Source organism: Odocoileus virginianus, chromosome 3, assembly GCF_023699985.2.
Source record: "Odocoileus virginianus isolate 20LAN1187 ecotype Illinois chromosome 3, Ovbor_1.2, whole genome shotgun sequence".
NCBI lineage: Eukaryota > Metazoa > Chordata > Mammalia > Artiodactyla > Cervidae > Odocoileus > Odocoileus virginianus.
The window spans coordinates 40,106,172-40,130,012 of record NC_069676.1 but is presented as its reverse complement, the minus strand read 5'-3'; the positions used below and the strand labels follow the sequence as shown (position 1 = coordinate 40,130,012).

The following is a 23,841-nucleotide window of genomic DNA, read 5'->3' as shown; positions in this document are numbered from 1 at the left end:
TGGTTACACGCTGTGTCCCCGCCGAGCAATCAGACGCGGCAGGCTGGGCGCCAATGCTGTCGTTTATTGCGCGGAATGGGGGTGTGGGGGTTAGTGGGGCGTGGGGGGTGCGGTGGGCGCTGCTGCCTCAGCTCGTCAGTACATTCATCACGACGGCGGGGACCCCCGGCCTCACCCCCACGCCAGGGCGCTGGAGGGAGCAGGGTGTGCCCACTCCAGGGAGGTCACCGCGGATGCGTGTGGACAGGGACTGGGCTGGTTATTGCATGAGCGCAACGGAGGCAGCGGGAAGCCGGCAGGCCAAGTATTGCACTTAAAAACCGATCCTCCTCAGAGGGCGGGCACGGGCAGCCTCCCCGGCCCTCTCCCCTCGGCCCCGGCCAGCCCGTCCCCCCTTCACAGTTGGGGGAACTGAGGCACCGAGGTGAAGGGAGCCCCCTCGCCCGTGCGCGGCTGCCGGGGGCAGGGGCGATGTGGGTGGGCGCAGGGCGATGGGGGGGTGGGGTGGGGCACGGCAGGGGCTGTTCCCACCGACCCGGGCCGCTCGTCCGACTACAACTACCTACATCTCCTCTATGGCTTCTGGGGCAGGCGGCCCGGGCTGCGCAATGGCATGGCTTTGGTCTGGGTGATGGCCCCGCCCCATTTCGGGGCGGCGCGCGAGGGTCACAAGTTGGACGAAAGGCGTGAGCGCGCGGAGTCCAGCGGGTCGGGTCCGCTGGCGGTGCCCGGTGAGGGCGAGGCTGAGTCCCTACGGTCCGGGCTGGGCGCCGCGACCCGGGCGGCGGGCGCGGGCCCCAGGCGCGGCGTGGAGCTGCTGGCCGGTCGCGCCGTGGCCGCAGGGCCGGGTGCGCCATGGGGCAGCGAGGGCTGTGAGGCAGACAGCGGGCGCGAGGCGCGGCTTAGGCGGCGCGCAGGTAGCGCAGGCCCAGCGCGGGGCGCGGCAGGGGAGCCGGGTGCGCCACTAAAGGGCGAGGTCCGCGGTGCCCTGGGGCTGGCAGGCGCGCCGGGGGGACTGGCTGCAGGCGCGGGTCCGGGCGAGGCGGCAGCAGTGGCAACAGTGGGCGCGGGCCCCGGGGGCAGACGGCGCACGAGGCGCGGTGAGCCGAGTGCCAGGGGCCCGACAAGCGGGCGCGCGACTTGTGGGCAGAAGCTCATGGCCACGGCCTGCTGCAGCGTGGCGATGGCTGAGGTGCCCTGTGGAGGTGGCGGCGGCGGCGGGAAGAGGCCGACGCGCTGGCCCAGCTCGGCCTGCTGCACCATCTCACGGTCATACTTGACTATCTCCTGGATGATGGCATTCTCCTGGTTGTTGAACACGCCAGAGTTGAGGTCGTGCTGCACCTTGTGTAGCAGGATCGAGTTCTTCTTGCCTGGGGGCGGGGCGGGAGGCGGGTGTCAGGGGTGCCACGTCTGCACAGCAGGCGTGCCCTGGCGCCTCCTGCAACTAGCAGGCCAGTGTCCAAGTGCCTGGTGTGCACAGCGAGCAGGTATTGGACCCTGACTGTACAGCCAGCGTGAACAGACATCCAGCATCTGCTGCGTATAAGAAGCCGAAATTGTGCACCTACTGTATACAGAAAGCAGGAAGCAGGTACATTTGTGTGTAGCTGGCATGTGGAATTCCTGCCTGTACACAGTCCATATGCTGAAGGCCTATGGTATATGTAGCAAGCTGCTGTTGAGCACCTACTGTATAGAGCTACATTGTATGTGCTTGTTGTCTATAAACATACTGAGTGTTTTTTCTGTATCCTGGGAAGTCCTCTTTCTATTGGCTCTCCTCCCCCTCCCACCCACTCGTGGTCCTGCAGCCATTCATTGTGTCTGTTCCCACACATGGCACCAAGGGCCTCCCTGACTGCTGCATCTAGTCTTCAGCTAGTGCTCAGCCATTTCCGAGATTACCCCTTCCACTGCGTCTCCCCAGTTCCCCGGGCCACCCCCTGCCCCACACACAGGCCAGGCTCCCAGAGTCCTGTATACACACAGCTTCATAGGATACACATCTGCTCAGGTCCTCCCCTGCCTAGAACCATCCATAGCTCCCTATTGCTTCTGATCTACAGTCCAAATGCCTCCCTCTACTACCCGCTAGGGCTCTTGTGCCTGCCTACCCCTCTCAAGCCTCCCTCCTCCCAGCTTCCCTGACTTCCCCATAATCCAGGCCCCTTTCCCACCTCAGGGCCTTGGCACATGCTGTGTCCACTCCCAGGTCATGCCCTCTGTCTTTCTACTGGTAACTCCTACTCATCTGGGTCTCTGCTTGGAATCACAAGGAAGCTCCCTGCCCCCACACCTCTCCTCCATGACAAGCCTGAGGGTGGCTGCTGCGTCCTCCTCAGGGGCCACATTGTCATCTCCTGGCACACAGCAGGTGCTCAAATACTTTCCTGCTGAGCAGAAATTTCCTCTTTTGGGAAACCCAGGTTGTATTTGGTCAAGGGAGAAAAATGGGTTGGGAAATCTGGTCCCAGGACCAGAGAAGGGGCCCTGAGGGTCAGCTAGGCCACAGCACACCCCCCCCCCCCCCAGACTGTCCCTGCTGGGCGGCCACTGAGACTGACCTCTGTGTCCACTCACCAATGCGATCCAGGCGGTCAATGGCGACTGTCTCAAAGGCCCGCCGCATCATGGGGTACTCCTCCAGCACCTCATTGAAGTTGTCCACACTCAGCGAGTAGAGGCGGCAGTAGGTATCGGCCCGCACACTCGCCGTGCGCCGGCCCCGTGTCAGCAGGCAGATCTCTGCGTGTGGCCAGGGGCGGTGGCCTCACTGCTGGGCCATCCCCCAGTGCCCTTCCAGCCAGCAGAGTGCCCCAGCTCCCCTTACCAAATCTGGGGTCCTTCCTGCTGCACCTGTGCCCCTAAGCTTGCCACCCTGGCCTCCGGCTCCCCACCAACACTCACCCCCAAAGTAGGAGCCATCAGACAACTTCATCTCCTTGTTGCCCTTGGTAAGAACACTGACCACACCGTGTTGGATGAAGTACATCTTCTTGCCAATGGTGCCCTCACGGATGATGTAGTCACCCGGCTGGAAGACCTCAAACTTGAGCTTGGTCAGCATGGCTGTGACAAAGTTGGGGTCAGCATTGGCAAACAGTGGCATGGAGGCCACCAGCTTCCGGCAGTTGAAGTTGACAATCTCCTGTGGGGGTGGGAGGGGGACAGTGTCAGGCTTCCCCATCTTACCCTCCCTTTGGAGGTTGCACCTCTCAAACTGTCCATCTGTGAAAGCAGTTGAACACTTTAGACCAAAGACCAGCGTCTTAAAACACAGTCACTGGAGGTTTTGCCAAGGACAGGATCAAGGAAAGATTCCCTACTGCTTAACTCTGTGTTGGCAACACTGGTCGATGCTGTTAGACATGGAAAAGCATTTGGAGACATAAAAACTGGAAAGGAAAAACTAAAATTATCTCTCTACTCTTTCTATTAATATGACTGCCTGAAAAACCCAAAAGAGTCAATGGAAAACTATAACAAGGGAAGTTAGTCAAAATAGCAAGTGATTTTTAAAAAACAACATGAAAACCAAGAGCCTTAAAGTGAATACATGATGTAGAAGTCACGATACTGTTTATCTTTTGTGGAGAAGCTTCGGGGGATGGGAAGTTTCCATGTTTGATCTGGGTAGGGCTTACGTGCAGGTTTTACTTGATAGAATGTCCATCAGGTGAGCCCTGATGACAGGAGGGGCACTTTACTCTATGGTACATTTCAATAAGAAGGAATGCTTAGCATAGAGACAACCCAACTTTTTGTACAAACAAAGCCACTCCAAAGAAGATGCAATGCATGAGATGACCCCGTATCCACCCAGATAAAGAGCTACATGAGGTGGCACAGCATGAGTTTAACAAGACACGTCCAAACCTACATGAAGGCGCACTGAAAACCCCCCAAAGGCACAGAAGAGCCGTGAACACACTGTCATTAGCACCGCTCACCATCTTTGACATGGGAGACACCCTTTCTCCCTGGGTAGGGCCACAGTTCACAGCCTGTGGAAATGCTGCCTGGCTCACTTCTTAACAACTGGGGCTGGTTAAGTTCACTCAGAATACATGAGCAGAAACATCAGGAAATCCATGACAAAGAAGAGCAGGGGGCTTCCCTGGTGACTTGGTAAAGAATCCGCCTGCCAATTCAGGAGCCACAGCTTGGATCCCTGGTTGGGGAAGATCCCACATGCCATGGAGCAGCTAAGCCGGTGCACCGCAACTACTGAAGCCCACACACTCTAGAGCCTGTGTTCAGGAAACAAGCCACTGCAATGAGAAGCCTACACACCCGAGAGCCTGTGCTCCGAAACAAGAAGAGCCACCACAATGAGAAGCCTGCACACCGCAACTAGAGAAAAATCTGTGTAGCAACAAAGACCCAGCTTAGCCAAAAATAAAAAAGAGCAGAGGACTCAGCCTCCAAGGCACCAAAACACACTGAAAACTTGTGATGCAGACAGTGTGGGTTTGGTGCACACAAAGCAGACGGAGCCTGTGGGCCAGATGAAAAGTCCAGAAACAGACCAAGCACAAGGGCGGTTCACCCAGAGCCTGAGGGTGCAGCCCCACAGCAGGAGAGCCCGGACCCTTCCTCACGCCAGGTTCCAGGACAGATTGCAAAGGCATCAGAGGTCCACATGCAAAACAGGAGACTACACATACCGGAAGAAGACACAGGAGAATTTCTCTAAAACCTAGGTGTATAGCAGGTGGGTGTCAGGTACCTGCTTGTAGAACGATCATGTACTGCATGCCTGCTGTACGCAGAGAGGAGATATTGAAGACTTGGTGCAGCAGTTAGGTTTGGGCACCTGCTGTGCACAGCAAGCATACACGGAACATCTGATGTATACAGCATAAAAATTCCACATGGAGGAGAAACCACAATCAGCAAGGTTTAAAGACAAATGGGTGGGACTTCCCTGGCAGTCCACTGGTTAAGATTTCACCTTCTGATGCAGGGGGTGCAGCAGGTTTGATCCCTGGTCAGGGAGCCAAGATCCCACACACTTTGTGGCCAGAAAACCAAAACATAAAACAGAAGCAATAGTGTAATAAATTCAAGGATGACTTTAAAAATGGTCCACATCAGAAAAAAATCTTAAAAAAGACAAATGGTCACAGGGTGGAAATTGACATCACCGAGAGGTAAAGTCCTCCAGGTTATTAGGGAATTCCCTGGCAGGTCCAGTGGCTAGGACTCGATGCTGTCACTGCCAAGGGCCCAGATTTGGGTTGATACTTAGTTGAGGAACCATCTGGCAGCCTTGTGGTTTGGCCAAAAACAAAACACAGTTACCAGAGGGGAAAGGGGTAGGTAATTGAAAAGTTTGGGATTAGCAGATACTATATGTAAAATAGATAAGGTCCTACTATATAGCACAGGAAGCTCTTAACAACCTATAATAAACCATAATAGAAAAGAACCTATAAAAGTGTGTATAGATAGATGAGTCACTTTACTGTACCCCAGAAACTGACACGACATTATAATACTATATGCTGTGCTAAGTTGCTTCAGTCATGTCCGACTCTTTGCGGCTCCATGGACTATAGCCCACCAGGCTCCTCTGTCCATGGGATTGTCTAGGCAGGTATACTGGAGTGGGTTGCTGTGCCCTCCTCCAGGGGATCTTCCCAGAGGATCAACTATACTTCAATTAAAAAAATAAAATTTTCTTTAAAAAAAGGCCAAAAGTTCTGAAGGAAAACAAACAAAAGATATACAATTCACAGAAAGAGAAACACAAATAAACAAGCCCTTGATCGCAGGGAAACTCTCCCAAAATAAGAGAATGCACCTGAGTGTAGCTCCTTGGGGGCACACCTCTTACTGAGCATTGGGAACCATCTCCCAGTGCGTCCCTTGTGTCACCCTCAGAGGGATTGAAGGGTGCGCCCCTCCCTCGCCTCCTCTGAGTGCCACGAGCTCCTCCCTCAATGCGGAGAAGGGTCTCAGAGAGGGGGTGCTTGGAGTGTGGACACCTGGAGGCCCACAGGTGTCCATGGTTTTGTAAGAAAACGGATGGAGAGTTGGAGGAACTGGTGGAGGGACAGGACAGAAGATGGGTATTTTCTGCCTATATCCAGTTTTGCCAGTTTAACTTGATGTAAATGTCTAAGTAAAGATCAAATACAGATCACCAGGAGCTCACTTCTCTCAGAACCCCTACCTCCCTCAGGGGCCCGTTGAGCTCGCCCAGGATGCTGTCCTCATCGAACATCTTGCCCTGGTAGCGGTGCTCATAGTAGTCGTGGATCTTCTGGCGGAAGTCGGCTGGCAGCTTGTGGAAGGACATGTACTGCTCCACCTGCTTGTACTGTAACAGGACCGGGGAGGAGTGGGGGGCTGGGTCAGCAGTGTCTGCTCCAGAGCCCCAGCCTGAGCGGGCCTCGGCTTATGACCACGACAATATGGGACACTCAGGGAATCTGAATTTCTGATGAACAACTAAAATGCCCCCGATAAGTACAATCCTGGCAGTAAAAGTTAACTCCTGTGTCCTGAATGTGGGTGGGTGGGTGTGTCCTCCCACCGCCCCTGACCCTTTGGTGGCCCCCTCCTTGATGATCTTTCTAGAAATCGCCAGCCCAGCCCCTCCTGAACAGGGCTGGGGGCAAGGACCCCAGTCAGGGGTACCAGGCCCTACTGTCCCCAGGGTGGCACCCCCAGGGGAGCCCAGGCCCCGCTTCCGCCCTAGCGCCGCCCAGCCACAGCTGTCCTGAGCTCAGCAGAACCCGTGACGGCGGGCGGGTGGCGGCACCAGCTCGTGTTTGGGTGGGAGGCTGGTGGCTTCCGGACAGCCGGGGCGCCTGGCACCAGGCCCAGCTGACCCGGCCGACCTGACTGCTGGGCACTGCTGGGGGTGCAGCAGCTGCTGGGCCAAGGCCAGCCCTGGGGTAGCAGTACAGGGACAGTGGGGCAGGGTTCGGGGAACTGGGCCACCCTTGGCCTGAGGGAGGGGAAACTGAGGCAGAAGACTGAAGCTGACCTCCAGGAAGGACTGACCTGTGGGGCCATATTGGACTGGCACCAGGGAGGCCAAGTCCCAGGACATCCTTGCTTCCCACAGACCTCCCTTGTGTCCTTGAGCAACCCCAGCACCCCCACCCATCCTGGGAAAGCCCAGAGACACCCCTCACCAAGGGGTCTTTCAGCCCTATCCTTTTCAGACCTCTTCCCCCACTTTCCCTTTCATCAGCCTGTGTCCCCTCTAGACTTCTTCCTCAGGGCCCTCAGCTTTCTCACTGTCCTTCTGTGAGCTGCTCCCCCCACTGAGGGGGGGTGTCCAGTCCTGATCACAGACACAGACCCTTCTGGGGTCCCCATCCCCTCTACCCCTCTGGCCTCCATCCTGAGCACAATGCCTGGAGCTGGAGGGATGTGGGGTGGACCCCAGACCCTTGGGGGTGCCTCCCCCCTCAGACCTTCTCCTGGTACTGGCGCCTCGAGGAGTCCAGCGACTGGATGAGGGCGGTGGCGTGGCCAATGAACATGGCGTAGCAGGTGGCACCCACGATCATGCTCAGCATGGTCAGCCAGATGTCCGTCATGCTCTCTGGCGCCTGCCGCCCGTACCCGATGCACAGCATGTGGCTCATGGCCTTGAACAGCGCGAAGGAGTAGAGCTCGCTCCACGAGTGGTTCTGCAAGTCCAAGGGTGGGTGGTGGGCTCAAAGTCCCCAGGGAGCCTCTTGGTCCCCAGGGAGCCCCTTGAGCCCCCCCCCCCCAGGGCCCTGTCTGCCCACCCTTCCCCAGGCATCCAGCTCCCTGTGTCCAGAGTCAACCAAGGGAAACTAGATTCAGGCAGCCAACGTGATATGCACACATATTACAGCAACTCGGCAAAGGCCTGGGCCTGAAGTCACTTCCCCACTTCATTCCTGGGGAAACAGGCTCCAAGCAGCTAGAGTCCAGCCCTGGGTGTTCAAGAGCCCTCACCACTTTACAACCTCTGATGAGTATCTTTGAGGCCAAAGAATGGGGAAGTCCTGGGGACAGCAAGCTGGGGACACTGAAATCATGATCAGAGGGGTGGGAGAGGCATCAGACAGGACCAGGAAGAAACCCACCACCCCCCGCCAGTCCTCAGTTGAACCAGCTAGGGGAGGGGCAGTGGGCCCCGTTCAGGAAACAGGACCACATGCCTGGGTGTCCGGCCAGACAATGAGCTGCCTCAGCCGGGCAGCTGTGCCAGGCGCTGGGCCGGGCGCCCAAGGGTTTTCCCTTCACTGCTTCCGCCCATCAGTGCCCACCTGCCCTGTGCCCCAAATGCACCCCAGTGGGAGAAAGGCTTGTTAACAGTCAGTCTCTCGGGCAGAAAGCAATAGGTGCTCCTGAATCTCCCAATTTATTACTTCTCAAGACCGATGATACCACCTTCCCATCTGAGGACTATGATAAAATTGTCATTTAAACACACTGTGCAAATAAAATGGGCTACCCAGGTGGCTCAGTGGGAAACAGTCCGCCTGCCAGTGCAGGAGATGCAGGTTCAATCCCTGGGTTCGGAAAATCCCCTTGAAGAAATGGCAACCCATTCCAGTATTCTTGCCTGGAGAATCCCACGGACAGAGGAGCCTGGTGGGCTGCACTCCAGGGGATTGAAAAGAGACATGACTAAGCAACAGCATGCACACACATACGTGCAAATAAAAGAGTGAAATGGATTACAAAACACAATAAGCAGATGATGTGATTTCTATAGGGGCGAGGGGGACAAAGGCAGCTCTACTGCCCTCAAACGGCAAAGGATCTCCATAGTTCGGGACCTGCAAGGCTCCAACTAGGACAGCAGCCCAGAGGAGCGCTCGCCACCAGAGGGGGTTTCAGGTGCCCTGTGCTCCAGGCATGCAAGAGGGACATGGGCGTGGGGCTCACCACCATGCCGTTGATGGAGACCCAGCAGTTGCGTGGGAAGTCCTGAAGCATGGGCACCAGGAACTGCAGGCAGCCATCCCAGTGGCAGAGGAGCAGCATCATGCTGATGAGGTTGCAGATGCGCATGACTGCGCTCGCCAGGTCGTAGGTCATGTGGAAGATCTGGGAGCGAGGCAGGGCGGCTCACGTGAGCGACCGGCAGACCCATGGTCACTCGTGCGCCAGCAGTGGGAAGACGCAGTCCTCCACAGGGCCCATTCCCCCTCAAGGGGCAGACCTTACTACCTCGTAGCCCCCACTCCCCCAAGGCCTTTCAAGGTAATGAAGTGCCCTAGACTAGAGAACGTGGCCCCTTACCAGCCTGCTGCCCAGGCACCAAATCTGCCTGGTTGGCCACCCACTGTCCTCTCTGAGGACCACTGCCTCTTCCAGTGACCCAGTCCCCACCCATTCCCCCCTGGCAGCCTTGTCGCCGTCCTGGAAAGTGCTGGTGACTCTGAGCCTGTGTGGTGGCCACAGGCTGTAGAAGTCAGGTCACACTGAGTCCAGAAATGGGTCCGAATTTGGGAGAGAGGGGCATGACTTCACTTCTTGGTGCCTCAGTTTCCCCACTGCCAACAGGGCTGTGGAGTCTGCCTCTCACGGATGAAGGAAGGGCTGCAGATGTGTCAAGGATTCATGCAGCGCTCCCTATGACGTCACTCCCCAGCAGGCAGGGGCTCCTGTGACCATGCCCCTAGCTGCCCGCCCCCAATCCGCTCAGGTTTCACTCTTAAGTTTCCCAGGCCCCTCTCTGCAGCTCCTGTAACTCCGCCCAGTGTACTCTGACACCGCTACTCCTGTGTGTCTAATCCCGCCTGTCTTCTCATTGTAGTAGGCCCCTGGACCCTGCAGTACTCCCCGCCAAGGCTCTCCCATCATGGCCTGGCCTTTTTGTTCCCACTGCCTCCTGCAGCCATTGCCTGGTCCCATCACCATCACGGCATCCTCACCTATCACCACCCCTTCACCCATCACGACCCTATCCCTACATCCCAGCCCAGTTCCAGCCCATCACGACCCCACTGACCCCACCCTTGCCTCTGCACCCCAGCCCCACAGCCCCTGCCCACCAGCCCCGCAAGACCCCGCCCACACGCAGCCACTCACCTCCTCCCACTGATGGATGTAGCGGATGAGGCGCGACAGGCGGAGCAGGCGCAGCAGGCTGAGGATCTTGGTGAAGCGCACGATGCGCAGGGCGCGAGCCGTCTTGTAGACCTCAGAGTCGATGCCTTTCTCCACGATGAGGAAGATGTAGTCCACGGGGATGGAGGATACGAAGTCTACCACGAACCACGTGCGCAGGTACTTCTTCTTGATCTTCTCGGGGTCCAGGATGATCTCCGTGTTGTCCTCGATCACAATGCCCGTGCGGAAGTTGAGCACCAGGTCCATGAGGAAGAATGTGTCCGAGACAACGTTGAACACAATCCATGGGGCCGTGGTCTCGTCCTTGAAGAAGGTGATGCCCACGGGGATGATGATGAGATTTCCCACCATGAAGAGCAGCATGGTGAAGTCCCAGTAGAACCTGGGGGCGAGGCGCAGCGGGTCACAGCTCCACCTTTGTATGGGGCCCTCCTCTGAGCACTTCTGCCTGGCCCACTGTGCATGAAGGCACCATCGAGGACCGGCCCAGAACTTGCATACTCGGGCGAAGCTGACAATTTGCCCCTACCCCAGGTCATAGCTGGTGAGGGCTTCCCAGATGGCACTAGTGGTAAAGAACCTTCCAGCCAATGCAGGGGATGTAAGAAACGCAGGTTCGATCCCTGCATTGGGAAGATCCCCTGGAGGAGGGCATAGCAACCCACTCCAGTATTCTTGCCTGGAGAATCCCATGGACGGAGGAGCCTGGAGGGTTATAGTCCATGGGGTTGCAAAGAGTTAGACACGACTGAAGCAACTTAGCAAGCAGGGCTGATGTGGTCCTTGCCTCCAGGAAGCCCGCCCACGGCCCAGATTGCACTCTACTGCTGCCTGGGCTCCTCCAGCCCAGTTCTTCCAAAGGCCCAGCCTGACCATCTTTCTCTGAAGTCAGAGACCTGGAATAGCCACTTAAAAATTTACTAAATGTTTCCCAGGACCAAAAAGGTCCAAGGTGCCTGGCTCAAGGTTGGCGTGCCAAAGGAAGTAAGACTGAGCAGGGAGGGAGGAGACAAGAAGAGAAACTGGAGGGGTGGGGTGGGGATTGGCTCCAGGAGTGTTGGGTGGTTGGGCGGTGGCTGCAGGTATGGGATGGGTACCAGAGTGCAGGACCCCCACCCCCGCTGGGTTTCCCTGTGGGGCACCGGAAGGTTGAGCAGGGGTCACTAGCTATCCCTTCATTTCTGAAAGCGCCCAGGGTTTGGGGGGGGGGGACACTGGAGGCAGGGCAGAGGCTGGGGTGCCCCAGGGGCAGGGAGAAAGGAAGAGGAAGGCCTGGCAGGCAGAGCATAGGACCAGACGACAGAGGAACCTGAGTGACCCGACTTGGCCAGGCTTGGATGTTTCATGTGATAAATATGCCTGAAAATAGGATGACTGGTTGCTTCCACTGCCAGACACACACACCCAAGACTGATAACGTGTGCCTGAGGTCAATTCCAGAATTCCACCTGAGAATGCTATGCTCTCGGGAAATGGCCTGTCATTTGAGGAATAAATCTATCAACAGCCGGGCACTGTGTCCTGAGTTCAACATTTACCCAAGAGGACAGATGGACACAGCAAAGACCACATGGAAAGATGCCCAGCCCTGCAGCAATCCAGCAAACAGGAATCAAAACTACTCAAGGGAAAACTGTCCAGCGCTGAAGAAAGTTAGTTACCATGTGGCCTGGCAATTCCACATGGGTCCTGGACTGACACCCAAGGAATGGAAAGCAGGTATCCAAACAGACTCTTGTACACTAGTGTCCATCATGGCATGACTTACGTTGGCCAGAATTGGAAACAATCCATGCATCCATCAGTGGATGAATATATAAACATAATGTGGTCCCTCCACACATGGGAGCATCACTCAGCCACAAAAAGGGGAGAAGCTCCAACACTCGCTACCACGTGGATGGACCCTGAGAACATGGTGCTCAGTATGAGAAGCAGATACAGGAGGACACATGGGGTGTGATTCCACTGATGGGAAACGTCCATAACAGGAAGATACACAGACACAGAGAGTGGGTTCCTGATTGTCAGAGGCTGGGGAGTTGCTGTTTGGGAAGATGAAAACATTCTGGCAAGGATAAAAGGTGGTGGTTGCATAACATTGTGAATGTACTTAATGTCACTTGACCGTACACTTTTAAATGGTTAAAGGCCAAATGCTATGTTGTATGTATGTTAACACATGTATACAAAGAAAACGCCAAGGACCAGGGTCTTAGTGATGAAGGGATGCCCCAGATTGGGGTCTGAGGCCACACTCCCTGTCAAGATTCAGACAAAGGATGGTCTAAAATTCGGAACAGAGTCCTTTGATTTTGCCTCTCACAGTGCAGGGAGAGATGCCCACCCTGAGGTGGGTATCCTGGGCTCTCTGGTAGGCCAGGTGCCCTCCCCATCATGGCCAGAGTCCCCATGTCCTCTTGGAGAAGGTTCTAGTGTGTGCAGGCAGGACAGGGCTAGGGGACCCTCAAAGCCTGCCACTTCCTGGACCTCCCTCAGATAGACAGAAGAAGAGACTGAGGTTCCCAGGGGCTGGAGGGACTCTCCCAAATTAGCACAAACTAACAGAAAGCTGTAAACACCAGTGCTGACCTGACTACAGTGAGCACCCTGATTTGGGAGACGCTGTGGGTCAGCTTTCTCGAGAGCAGCCCTGTTAGGGAAGAGTTACAGCACCTCACCTGCCCAGTAACCCAGGTCTTCCACTTCGGGGAATTGATCCCAAGGAAATCATCCAAGAGGAAGAAAAAAAAATTAAAAAGTGATTTGTAACAAGATGTTCACAGCAGCCTGGTCTGTGAGAGCCAAGCCTGGAAGGGACCCAAAGTCCAAGACGGTGGTGACAACAGCCAGGTCTGGGCTCCTGCCCAGTGGCAAGTGTGACCTTGGCAAGTCCCTCCAGCCCCTGGGAACCTCAGTCTCATCTTCTCTGTCTGGGAGGAGCCCAGGGAAAGGCAGGCTTTGAGGGTCACCTGACCCTGTCCACCCACACATGCTGAGGACTTTTCCCAGTGGCCATGGGGACTCCAGCTGGGAAACCCACCTTGGGGTGGAGATAGATGGAGACCTTGAGAGATGAAAGTGTCAACATGATCTGGGATGAGTGATAAGGGCAGAACAAAGGACTGCTCCAAGATCAAGGCCTTCTTTACATGAACCTAGACCAGATGTAGGGCTCAGACCTCTGATCTGCATCATCTACTCATCCTTGAGACCCCCAGGACCCCAGCCCCAACCTGACTGACAGGCCTCACCAGCCTGCTCCCCACCTCCACCCCCAGTGTGTCCACAGCATAGCTCCTAACCCCCCACTTTCTGGACTGAGACCTTCTCCCCCAGCCACAGTTTTGGGGTTGAAGGGCTTATGCCTGAGGACAAAGCAAGCAGGAAAGAGTAACTGAAGGCCACTGGAGAAGAAACCTACAGAGAGCCCAGAAACCCAGGAGAGGGGGTTAGAAACAGTCTAAATTGGGGGGTATAGAAACCACCAGGGTGGGGCAGAAAGTCTAAATGGCCAGATGCACAAGTGCTCCCCCTCCCCAGGTGACATCACAGACATTCTCTCCTTTTGTTCTGGGGTCAGGCTGCAGGTTGGGGGGCAGGTGTGGGCAGACACCACACTTCCCCACTGACACCAGAGAGGTGGCCCAGCCTTGGGATGTGGGGCCAGAGACCTGAGAGCCAGCCTGCCACCTCTGGGCCTGTCCTCCACTGCCCACACTGCCAGGAACTCCACCTGCAGGCCTGAGCCCTGGCCTGTGCCCCTTGGTCACTGGGAACTATCCCTGGCTACCCAGGGTCTCAGCCTCATTCCCTCCAGCCAACGTGGTCCTCCTGGAGGTGGGCAGGAGGACCGGACTGAGGCCTGGGGTAGAGGTTCCACGTCCCCCTCCCCTGCACCCCTACCTCTTCTGCGCCTGCCTGCCCCCTTGGGCTGTGCAGCCCTGGAGCTGATCACTCTTCTCCAAGCCTCCATGCCTAATCTGCCCAATCCCGGCAGGCCCTCCCACAGCAGGCCATCTCAGAGACCTCCAAGGACCCAGAGATGCTCTCCCATGACCCAGTGATGTCCTCCCCAGGACTCATGGACCCCCCCCCCGGGGACCCAGAGACTCCCCAGGACTCAGAGGCCTCCCCCAGGACCCAGATACCTCCCAGTATCCCCAGGACTCAGAGACCCCTGAGACCCAGAGACATCCCCCAGAACCCAGAGATTTCCAGGATCAAGGGACCTTTGGGACCCAGAGACCCCTCCCACCAGGACCCAGGGAACCCCCCAGGACCCCAAGAACTCCCAGGACAAGGTCAGGGCTTCAGGGGCCAGGGGTCACAGCTACCTCAGTTACCAAGGGTCTTTGGAGACGGTAATTAAACCTTGTATTGAGAAGTCCTCCTGAACAAACAGACCCCATGAGAAAACACTCAGACCCTGGTTCCCACCTGTGCCCAGATAGGAACTGGGCCCTGAAAGACAGTGAGGCCAGGGCTCCCAGGCAGGAAGTGGGGGGCTCAGCACAATGACCCAAGCACTCTGTGAACAGGAGCACTCAGAACCCTCTCCTGGGTGCCACAGCCACGTGGTTCTGATGTCAGTGGGGCCCACCAGGAGCCCAGCACCTGCTCCAGCAGCTGCCCAGCCTTTCTCTGTGCAGATGAAGAAACCAAGGCTGGAAACAGTTAAGTGACAGAAGCCAGGTGGTCAGACCTCCAGAGCTGGGGACCAGAGCTAGGGACCATGTGATCACCCTCCTATCTCCAGTGCTCCAGGCCCCTCCCTTCAACGCCGGAACTGGACAAGCAGCCTGTGCTTCCAGGACCGGGCAGGGCAGGACCAGGCGAGGGGCCGGCACGGGCGTCCTAGGAGCCTGAAGCTGCTGGCCAGGGACACGGTGAACAAGGGCAGCAGCTCCCTCTATTCCAGGTCGGAGAACCAAGAACTGGGCAGGAGGCAGTCTAGGAATTATGGATCAGATCAGGCAAATCCCAGGGGATTAGGGGCTGGAGATCTGCAATTAAGGATGAGCCTGGAGGGGTGGGGGGTGGTGTGGAGGATTAGGGCCTGAGCCCTTGGACATGAGTTACAGATCCCAGGCAGAAGTCAGTGATCTGGAAAGGGAGACTCCCCGGGGGTGGGGTGGGGGTGAAATTCCTGGGTGATCCCAAGACAGGGCAGACTGTGGGGCTGACTGGGTGCCAGGCCAGGGGGACACGTGGTGACCAGACAAACCCAGCACTCCCTTGGGGCCCCAGCCTGGGTTGGGAGCTGGCCGTTCCACACAGACAGAAAAATGACGGATGCTTCAGAGGGGCTGCTTTAGCTAGGATGAATCAGGAGGGCTTCTCGGAGGAAGTGGTGTGTGGGCAGAAGACGGAGAAGGGCCTCTGGGCGAAGTACAGGACACTGCACCCTGGGCCGAGGGAACAGCCAGCATGGAGTTTGCTTTTGGGTAGCTGGGAGGCCTGGGGCTGGAGCAGGGGCATAAAGGGAGGTGAAATGGGATGAGAGGTGTGGGAGCCAGGCTCTGTGGGGCTGTGGGGGCCATGGCCATAGTGAGTTTAAAGTGAGAAGGACAAGCATCCCTGCCGGCAGCCAGGATGCCAGAAGGGGCGGAGGGTGGTGTCCAGGCAGGAAGTGGGGTGGCCTGTGCTCTTTGTGTTTGGGGAAAGTGAAGCAGGGTCTTTCCTTAGCAAGTGGGTAGCTGAGGAAGCTACCTTACATAAAGTGAACTCTCCCAGCATTCCCCCTGAGCCCCCAGGTCATGCTCAAGCCCTGGATGTGGATACAGGGGCATAGGTGTGTGACAATCTAAAGCAGGGAATTCAAGAACCAGAAGCTCCAACTTCAGGCAGGAACCCTGTGGAGTGATGAGGGGCCCCTGACCCCCCACAGGGACAATGGAGCTCCCTTCCTCCCTGCTGGGTGGCTTGGGCCACAACTCTTCCACCTGAGAAATGGGTATGTCCACTGCCCCCCACTCTGAGCGCTGGATTCAGAACCAGGGAAGCTCTGGGCCCCATTCCTGTCTTGCCTCCCCTCCCGACTCCACCCCACCCCCACCACCCCTGGGATAATTCAGGGCTTATTCTCGAGCTGACGCATCCTGATCTCCCGCTGATCCATAGGGCCATCTGGGGCAGGAGAAGGCCTCTAGTCCTGTTGGATCTTCAGGCCAGCCCTCTATCACCCCAGGCTCTTGGGGTCCCCTAGGGTGTCACACAGATACAGGCCAGCATCCACAGGACCTGGCTTTGTCTGAACTCTGCTGAGGCCAGGAAAGGGACCCACTTCTCTTTTCCCTGCAAAACCAGGCCTTCTGGTGGCACACAATTTGGGAACATTGAGCAGCAGGAGAGACTCAGGTCAGAACTGAGAGGCGCTTATAGACTTGGAAACAGGATGAAAGGCCCTGGGAAGCCACCGCCCATACTCTTTCTGGAGAGATAAGGCCACTGGCGCCCCATCCCAGACATGCCCAGGCCCCCACTCAACCACAGCTGCCTTGATCCCCAAGTGACCACCATCCAAAGAGGTGAAGAAAGTGGCAAAGGAGTGGATGGTCCAGAATGGGAGAGCTTGCTGTTGTCCCTGGAACATGCTTCTCCCCTCCCCTACCCCATGGACGCTTGTAGAACAAATGTGTGCAGGCGCCAGCTCTAGTGTTACACATAACCCCATGAAAAAGTGAAGACACCCCCAGAAAGGGTTGGGGCTGGTCCTAAGCTGCCAGGAAATGAGGTTTACGACCTGACTCACGGGCTCACCTGGCACCCACATGAGCCCCTCAGCAGGCTCCCCAAATCATCCTGGGGCCCCCTGCATGCCAGGCCCCAGGAAGCCATGGTGGGGGAGTGTGTGAGAGAAGCAGGTAAGCATATCAAGGGGGAAAAGGCTGCTTCCGAGTGCACAGGTGGTGCAGACACGAATCGGATCAAGAGAAGTGGGATATACCTTGAATTTGGAGAAACTGAGGCAGGGAAGCCTGGGAAGGGCTCCAGGCTACACACAAGGACCGCGGGCCTCACTGCAGACTTCCCCAGCCCCTCCACAACCTGGTCCAGACTTTGTACTCCTCTCTCACAGCCTCAGTCTGGTCACCTTCCTCAAGAGCCCTCCTCCCCGAAGCCTCTGCAGGCACTCCCCCTCCCTGAAAGCCCTCGCGGTCCTTGGAGTGAGGCATGGCTGCAGCTGTTCCAGCTGATCAAACGTGAATTGTCCTGTTGTCCATGCCAGACAGGTGCCGGGTCAACCTGAACAAAGTTGTTGCTCAAGAAAGTGGTCCTGGGGCTGGTGTGGGAGCCTTGGCCTCTTGGCCTCATTTCCCTTCTCAGTCATGTCCAGGGCTCACCTGGGTGCCAGCAGGGACAGTGTCTGCACCATCAGGTCATGAGCATAGACAGAGCCAAGTGTGGACAAGCAGACCCAAGGACCCTCCCTGCTGCTCCATGAATGGTTCTTAAAACTAACACACACCCATGAACACAGGATGGCTTTTTTCCTCTTGTTTCTTCTTGGCCTGGACAGGACATGGCCAGAGGCCAGCTTGCCTGACAATCCAAAGTGTGGATTCAGAGGGCAGCCTCCCCCGGTATGAATCCCCACTCTGTCTGGCTTGGGACTAGCTGTATGGCTTTGGGCAAGTGAATTTACCTCTTTGTGTCCATCTCCTGGTGTGTAAATTCGGGGTAGCTACACTCCAACTTGGCAGGATCTTAGGGTTTTTACCTTGACTGGCTTATCTTGTCCCAGCTACAGGCCACACATGCCCCCTCCCTTGCCCCCACCCCATTGATCACCCCCAGTTTACAATGTATCTGCCCAGGGACACACAAATGACTGTGCAGGACAGGCAGAAGGATGGGGACATCCAGCTCCTTCTCCCAGTACCACCATCCCTTCTGCAGATGAGAGGAAGCTCAGGGCCACCCACTGCCCTGGGGAAGCTACAAACAGACATGCTGGAGGGGACAGGGGAATGACTACTTTCTGCAGCTACCTCCCGCTGCCCACATGTCCCCCATATCCCTTTCCAGCCAGCTCGTGTTAGCCCCCAGTTCATAGGGGGACCAGGTGGGCCAGAGAGCCCTGGAAGTCAAGTCCATCCCATTTCAGAGACCAGAACCATCTACAGAAGGATGCAAAGCCCCCAGGTGGGGACCATCCAGAGCCCCCACCCCCCACCCCATCAGGACGTGACCCTGGGACCTCTGCCCCTGGCCTCTCCCCAAACCCAAACCTCCAGTCAAGGCTGCACTCACCTCCCAGGAGGGTCTGAAGGGTGAGGAGCTGGAATCATGGACTTTCCTCCAACCTCTGCCCCTGACTTGTGTCCCTGGGCCTCCGTTTCCCCAGCCGTCCAGAGAAAGGGAGAGTCCCGCAGCCCCCTTTCTGAGCTGGGGCTCTGGGGGTCCGGGAGCAAAAGACCTCCGACTTCAGAGGAGAGGAGACTGGAGACCCGCGGAGGGAGAGGACCCGTAGGCCTCCGGGCTGCTGTCCGTGGTGCTGAAACCGCGTCCGCCCTGGGAGCCACAGCCGGTAGTTGAGCGAGCGGGGCACACAGACCCTGGGCACCTTAGCTCACACACTCCAGTCATGGACACATCACCTCACACACACACACACACACACACACACACACGCGCACACACACACACACACACACACACACACACACCATCTCTCCCCAACATACAGCCACGATCTGCCGTGCAGACACACCCCCAGAGCGTTCGGCCAGCGCCCCCAGGACCCCCGCCCCCCGCAGTCACATGCTCTTGATCACACACACTGCAGTGACAGGCATCGTTCTCATTCGGAGGCCACACAGCGCACGCCCAGGAACGGAACTGCAAACAAACGCGGCATGACCCTGCTCCGGCCTTGCTCTGAGCCTTTCCACGCACCAGTCGGCTGAATCCACATCGACGACCCAACTACTGACACCTGGGCACCCCACCCGGCCGCCAGAGCTGATGAGGCTCCGAGAAGACACAGCCGCGGGATCCCAGTACGCTCAGCACCCACTCCTCACGCAACACCCAGGCCCAGGGACCCGGGACGCGCCTCCCTGCGGCGTGGGGCGCAGGTGGAGACCGTGGGACGCGGCGTGTCCGCTTAACCCTTTCTCCGCCAGCCTCTACGGGGCGCGTCCTTCCCGGGCGCCCTTCCTTCCTCCTTCCTTCCGCTCCTCCGCCTCCCTGGCGCCCACGTTCCCCTCTATTCGTCCTCTCCGCCCCTCTGCGCTCAGACCCTGGTCCTGTGGCCCGTGACGTGCGCCCACTCGAAGGGCGGGGAATGTCAGGTTGCGTGGGAGGGGGCGCGCCAGGGTCACGGCACGAGCCTGCGTGCATCTCCCAGCGCCCCTCCAAGGGCGGCGCCTTGGGCGCCCAGGTCCTTCTGGGGCGGGTCCTGGACTCGCCCGAGGTCACTGAGGGGGCCCCGAGGTCACCCGTGGGGCGCCCCGCCCCGCCCTTCTCGAAGCGCTCCCAGGACGGCCTCCGCGCGCGTCCGCTCGCCGTGCCCCTCCGCGCGAGCCGGCTGGCCCTCCAAGCGACAGTACCTGAAGTCGCTGTAAGGGTGGATGATCCAGGCCCCCGCTGACTTGACGCGCTCCTGCTCGCGCTCCACGGCCTTCTGACTGCCGAACATCCGCAACGAGAACTTGTTGACGCCCGGCTGCAGGAGCGCGCCGAACTGGCGCTGCATGAAGCTGGCTTGGCTGCCTCGCGACTCCCCGGCCGGGCCCGCCTCCTCGCTGCCCGCCTCATCCGCCGGCCCGGGCCCGGCGCCCGAGCCCGGCCCGGGCCCCGGGGCTGCCCCGCGGCACGAGAACGACACCTTGGGACCCCGCGCCGGGCCCTCGGACCCCGCGGGGCTGCACTGCGGCTCGCCGCGCCCGCACTCGCCGTTCGGGCTGCCCTTGGCCGTGCTCGCGGCGCCCGGGGTGCCGGGGCGGCCGCAAGAGCTGTCTCGGCTGCGGAGCCGGGCCCGCGGGCCGCCCTCGTCTGCCGCCTCCGGGGGCGCCGCCTCGGTCCGGGGCGCCTGCTGAGAGGGCGCCGGTCCAGGGCCCGGAGGGGGCGCGGGTGGCGGCGGCGGCGGCGGCTGCTGCTGGGGGGCCGCGGGCGGCGGCGGCGGCGGCGGCCCCAGCGCGGGGGTCGCGCCCGGGCTCTCCCCGGGCCGCCCGCCGCCCCCGCGCGCATCCATGGCGAGGCGGCGCCGGGCAGTGCGGAGCGGAGCCGCCGCCGCCGCCGCCGGCCGGAGCCCGAGGGAGGGGGGAAGGCGGGGGTAGGGCGGGGCGGAGCCGCGGGGGGCGGAGCCGCGGTCGCGGGGGTGGGGCGGGGGTGGGAGCCCCTCCTCTGCCCGCGCCCACTCCTGGCGCGCCCCGCCCCGGTCCTGCTCCTGGGAAACTGAGGCCGCCGGGTCGGGGACAGCCCAAGGTCACGTGGCTCGAGACCTGGAAGACCCGATCAAGCTGAGTCCCAGAAGGGGAAACTGAGGCCCGCGAAACGGAAGGACGCGCCCAAGGTCACCGAGCCCAGCCGCGGAGCTGGGGCCTCCGCGCGCGACCTTGGCGAGGGGCCTTCTCCTGGCGAGTCGGTTCTCCTCTCTCCAGAGGGCAGAGCGGGGCGGGAACCACTGACGCTGAGGCTCGGAGAAGTGAGGCCGCCCCCCACCCGCCCCCGCGACAGCCTCCCTCCTTTCTGTAGGTTTGAGAATTTCCATAATAAAAGGCCACCAGAGTCCTTCCTTGCTTTGTCACTTGAGCCCCGCCACAAGGACCCTTAGGAATCTGTGGAGGGGGAGGGGCAAAGAGCGGTCTAGCCAGGAGTCTCCGGGTTCCCCGGTGGCCGCCCCGCCTCCCCACCACCTCCCGCATAAGAGGAAACTGAGGCCGAACTGGGCAGGATGAGGCCAAGAGGAAGAGCCACCCAAGGATGCTGTGGATCCCACTTTCAAACAGTGAGAAGTGGGATCTCCCAAAAGGCAGGTGGGCTTTAAAGTGGGTAGTTAGCCAGAGTCACAGGGGAACCCAGGGTCTGTCACCCTTTCTCACCAGATGGTCGCTTGTGAGCCCAACTGGGCTGCCTCCCTTCTCTGCCCCTTGGGCTCAGGCCTCAGCTGGCCCCTCACCGCTGGATCCCCGGATCTGGGAAAACACTTGAGGCTCTGCTTCTGGGGCTGTAGCTAGGCTAGGGGTGGGGTGACTCCTGGCGTTAGGTAACATAGGCCACAAGCCTGGGACTCCTTCTAGCCTCTAGTCCCCACCCCAGCTCAACCAGAGCTCTCTGATGGACACACAGAGAGCAGAGATTAGGAAGGGCCTGGAAAAGTGGGGGAGGGCGGAGGACCCCGGCTTCCAAGGACTATCCGGTCTTCTGAGTGCTTTTGGACTTGACATCATATTGGGAGCCTCCACCCACCTGGATGTCAGGACCAGGATGGTGAGGTTGGAGGTGGCCCTGATGCTGCACCCAGTAGGTGGTACTCAACATTGATTGAGGGATGGGCCCATGTGGACAGTGGGTGGGCTGAACTGGGCTATCTCATGCCCCTTGTAGACTGTTCTGAACCCTGAGGGGCCTCCCAGGGGGCCACATCTGCTGTGCCCTCAGCCAGACCTGCAGCCAGATGGGCCGACAGGCTGGGCTGCTGTCTGTCCTGAGTCTGTGAGAGAGGGGCTGGGCAGCCGCGGAGTTGCAGTGCCAGGCTGCCGCCCGCCCCGGGCAGATGTGTGTTCTGGCTGAAGGGGGATCTTTCATGCTCACCCTGGGAAGATGTCAGTCTGGGCAGACCGCCAGAGCCCCAGGGCTCTGGGCTGAGAGCAGAGAGGAGGCGGGCCCACAGCTCAGCCCAAAGACCCACCAGACCTTGGAGGGGCACAACGGCACCCTGCCACCAGGGACCTGTGAGTCACAGAGGAATGGGGTCCCAACCCCTCTCCTACAGACCCCTCCCCAACCCATGGGCTCCACCCTGAGCCAGGCTGCCATCCGGCTCCCTGTCCCTCCCTCCCACTCTCACCACTTGCCCAAGCCAGAGTGTTCTAAGCATCATTCATTCCTTCAGTCTCTGAATACTTATTAGGCACTTGATCAGGGGCTGGGATTCAGAAGTGAACCTAACAGGCCATCCCTACCCTGGTAGGTGACAGTCGAGCGGAGGCTACAATCAGCATGGCAGGTGTGATGTTAGCAGACATGGTTGTATCCTTCAGAGTGTGGTGAACTCAGCCTGAGCCAGGACAGGGGATAAGGAAATACTAGGGGTGGTGTCCGAAGACAAGCCAGGACCCGACAGGAGGGATGGGGCCCTGTGGATGTCTGCAAGAAGAGGGTCCAGCAGGCAGCACGGCCTGTGCAAAGGTCCTTGGGCAACGTGGTGCCTGCCTGTTGGAGGAGAAGGAACACTGAGGACCCAGGGGGTGGGAGGTGTAGGAGATGAGCACACAGGGGTGGTGGGGGTGGGGACCAGACTGAGCAGATGGAGTAAAACTCTAAGTCAGTCCTTAATAGTCTGTTGTCCTAACTGCTGGACCCCCACTGCCTGTGGAAGGAAAGCCCTGTTCTTGCCACCCTGTGTCTCTGCCTCTTTCTCACTGGCATTGCGTTCTGGGCCCCGGGGCCTCCAGCAGGCGGGGCCTTGAGCCTTTGTCCTGCAATCTGGCTGTCCAGCCCCCTGCCACAGACTGTCAGCACCTCCTCAGCACACCACCCACACTTCCTGCTCAGTTGGGGCAGAGCGAGGTCTGAAGTCATGGAGCCCACAGTCTGGGGACCCTCTGAGTGAAAAACAGCTTTAGGCCAAGGAGCTGAGACTAGGTCAGAGTCTTGGCAGGCCTGGGACCAGCAAGAGAGGTCCCCAGAGTTTAAGTTCAAGGGAAACACCGAACAACTCTTCAGCCTTGCATGGCGGCCTGGTGCCCACATGCACCGCTGACTTTGGAGGAGAAGGAAGTCTCTCGGTCGAGGGTGCCCACACGAGTGCCACTGTCAGGTCCTGCCTGGCCAGTGACCTTAGTTAAGCAGAGTGGCCTTTGCCCAGTTCTGAGTCCTGGCACCTGTACAGTGAGGGCGGGTCCTCTGTTGGCCTGGAATTTCCTTTCCCTACAGAGCCCCAGAACTGCCTGGTGAGGGCACGAGGGCATGGGGGACCGGGGTCTGAAGAACCCCACACCTCGGGCTGTTCCTTCTCAGCTCTGCCCTCTGCTGCTGGGCGAGACCCCTCAGTTCCTCTTTTACTGCCCACTACCGTGGTACCTTGGGGTGCCTCCAGGGGCAGTGGGCCCAGGGATGGGGTGGGCAGCCAGGGCTGTGGCCCAGAGGGAAGGCACACCCAGTCCTACCCCTGCCTCAGCCACTGGACCTCAAGACAGACCCAGGTCCTGAGCCTCCAGGTGTTTGCCGCAGACAGTCTCCCTAGATCTTGGGACAGGGCTGTGACGTCCCTCCGGGGGGGACCTGAGGCAGCCTCCATGGCACAGGGGCTGCAGACTGCCACGCTCACCAAACACTTGCTCCAGGAATGGCCAGGAACACTTGGTGAAGGAGACAAGTGGAGCCGTGTGTCTGTGCCCGGCAAGCAGAGGCCTATCTTGGAGCCAGTCCCCTCCCCACACCACATGGACCACCCACCCTTCCCCCAAGGTGCTGCCTGAGGAAAGGTGCACACTTTGGATGAAGAAACCAGCAGTGCCTCCTACACCTCAAGCTGCTGTGCGGGTGCCGGGGGCACAACAGAAAGGGGTTGGGCAGGATGGGTGGAGC

The 23,841-nt window shown here is 58.8% G+C and overlaps 1 protein-coding gene across 1 annotated transcript; it reads right to left on the bottom strand.

Moving 5' to 3' along the window:
* Positions 1-44: 44 nt before the first annotated feature.
* Positions 45-20,329, bottom strand: HCN2 (hyperpolarization activated cyclic nucleotide gated potassium and sodium channel 2). The gene is made up of 8 exons (XM_020901400.2): positions 19,638-20,329; positions 10,039-10,462; positions 8,890-9,051; positions 7,437-7,655; positions 6,182-6,328; positions 2,911-3,151; positions 2,584-2,748; positions 45-1,373 (listed from the first exon to the last, which is right to left on the bottom strand). Exons 1-8 carry the CDS (start codon positions 20,279-20,281, stop codon positions 667-669), a joined length of 2,709 nt encoding a protein of 902 aa, XP_020757059.2. The 5' UTR covers positions 20,282-20,329; the 3' UTR covers positions 45-666.
* Positions 20,330-23,841: the final 3,512 nt, after the last annotated feature.

What these genes read in the sequence shown, in the direction of transcription:
- HCN2 (XM_020901400.2), bottom strand. Translation starts at nt 20,281, where the DNA reads ATGGATGCGCGCGGGGGCGGCGGGCGGCCCGGGGAGAGCCCGGGCGCG. An exon ending in TCAACGGGCCCCTGAGGGAG is followed by an intron (nt 3,152 to 6,181) that starts GTAGGGGTTCTG and finishes CCACCCCCACAG; the next exon opens with GAGATTGTCAACTTCAACTG. An exon ending in TGACCGCCTGGATCGCATTG is followed by an intron (nt 1,374 to 2,583) that starts GTGAGTGGACAC and finishes CCCCGCCCCCAG; the next exon opens with GCAAGAAGAACTCGATCCTG.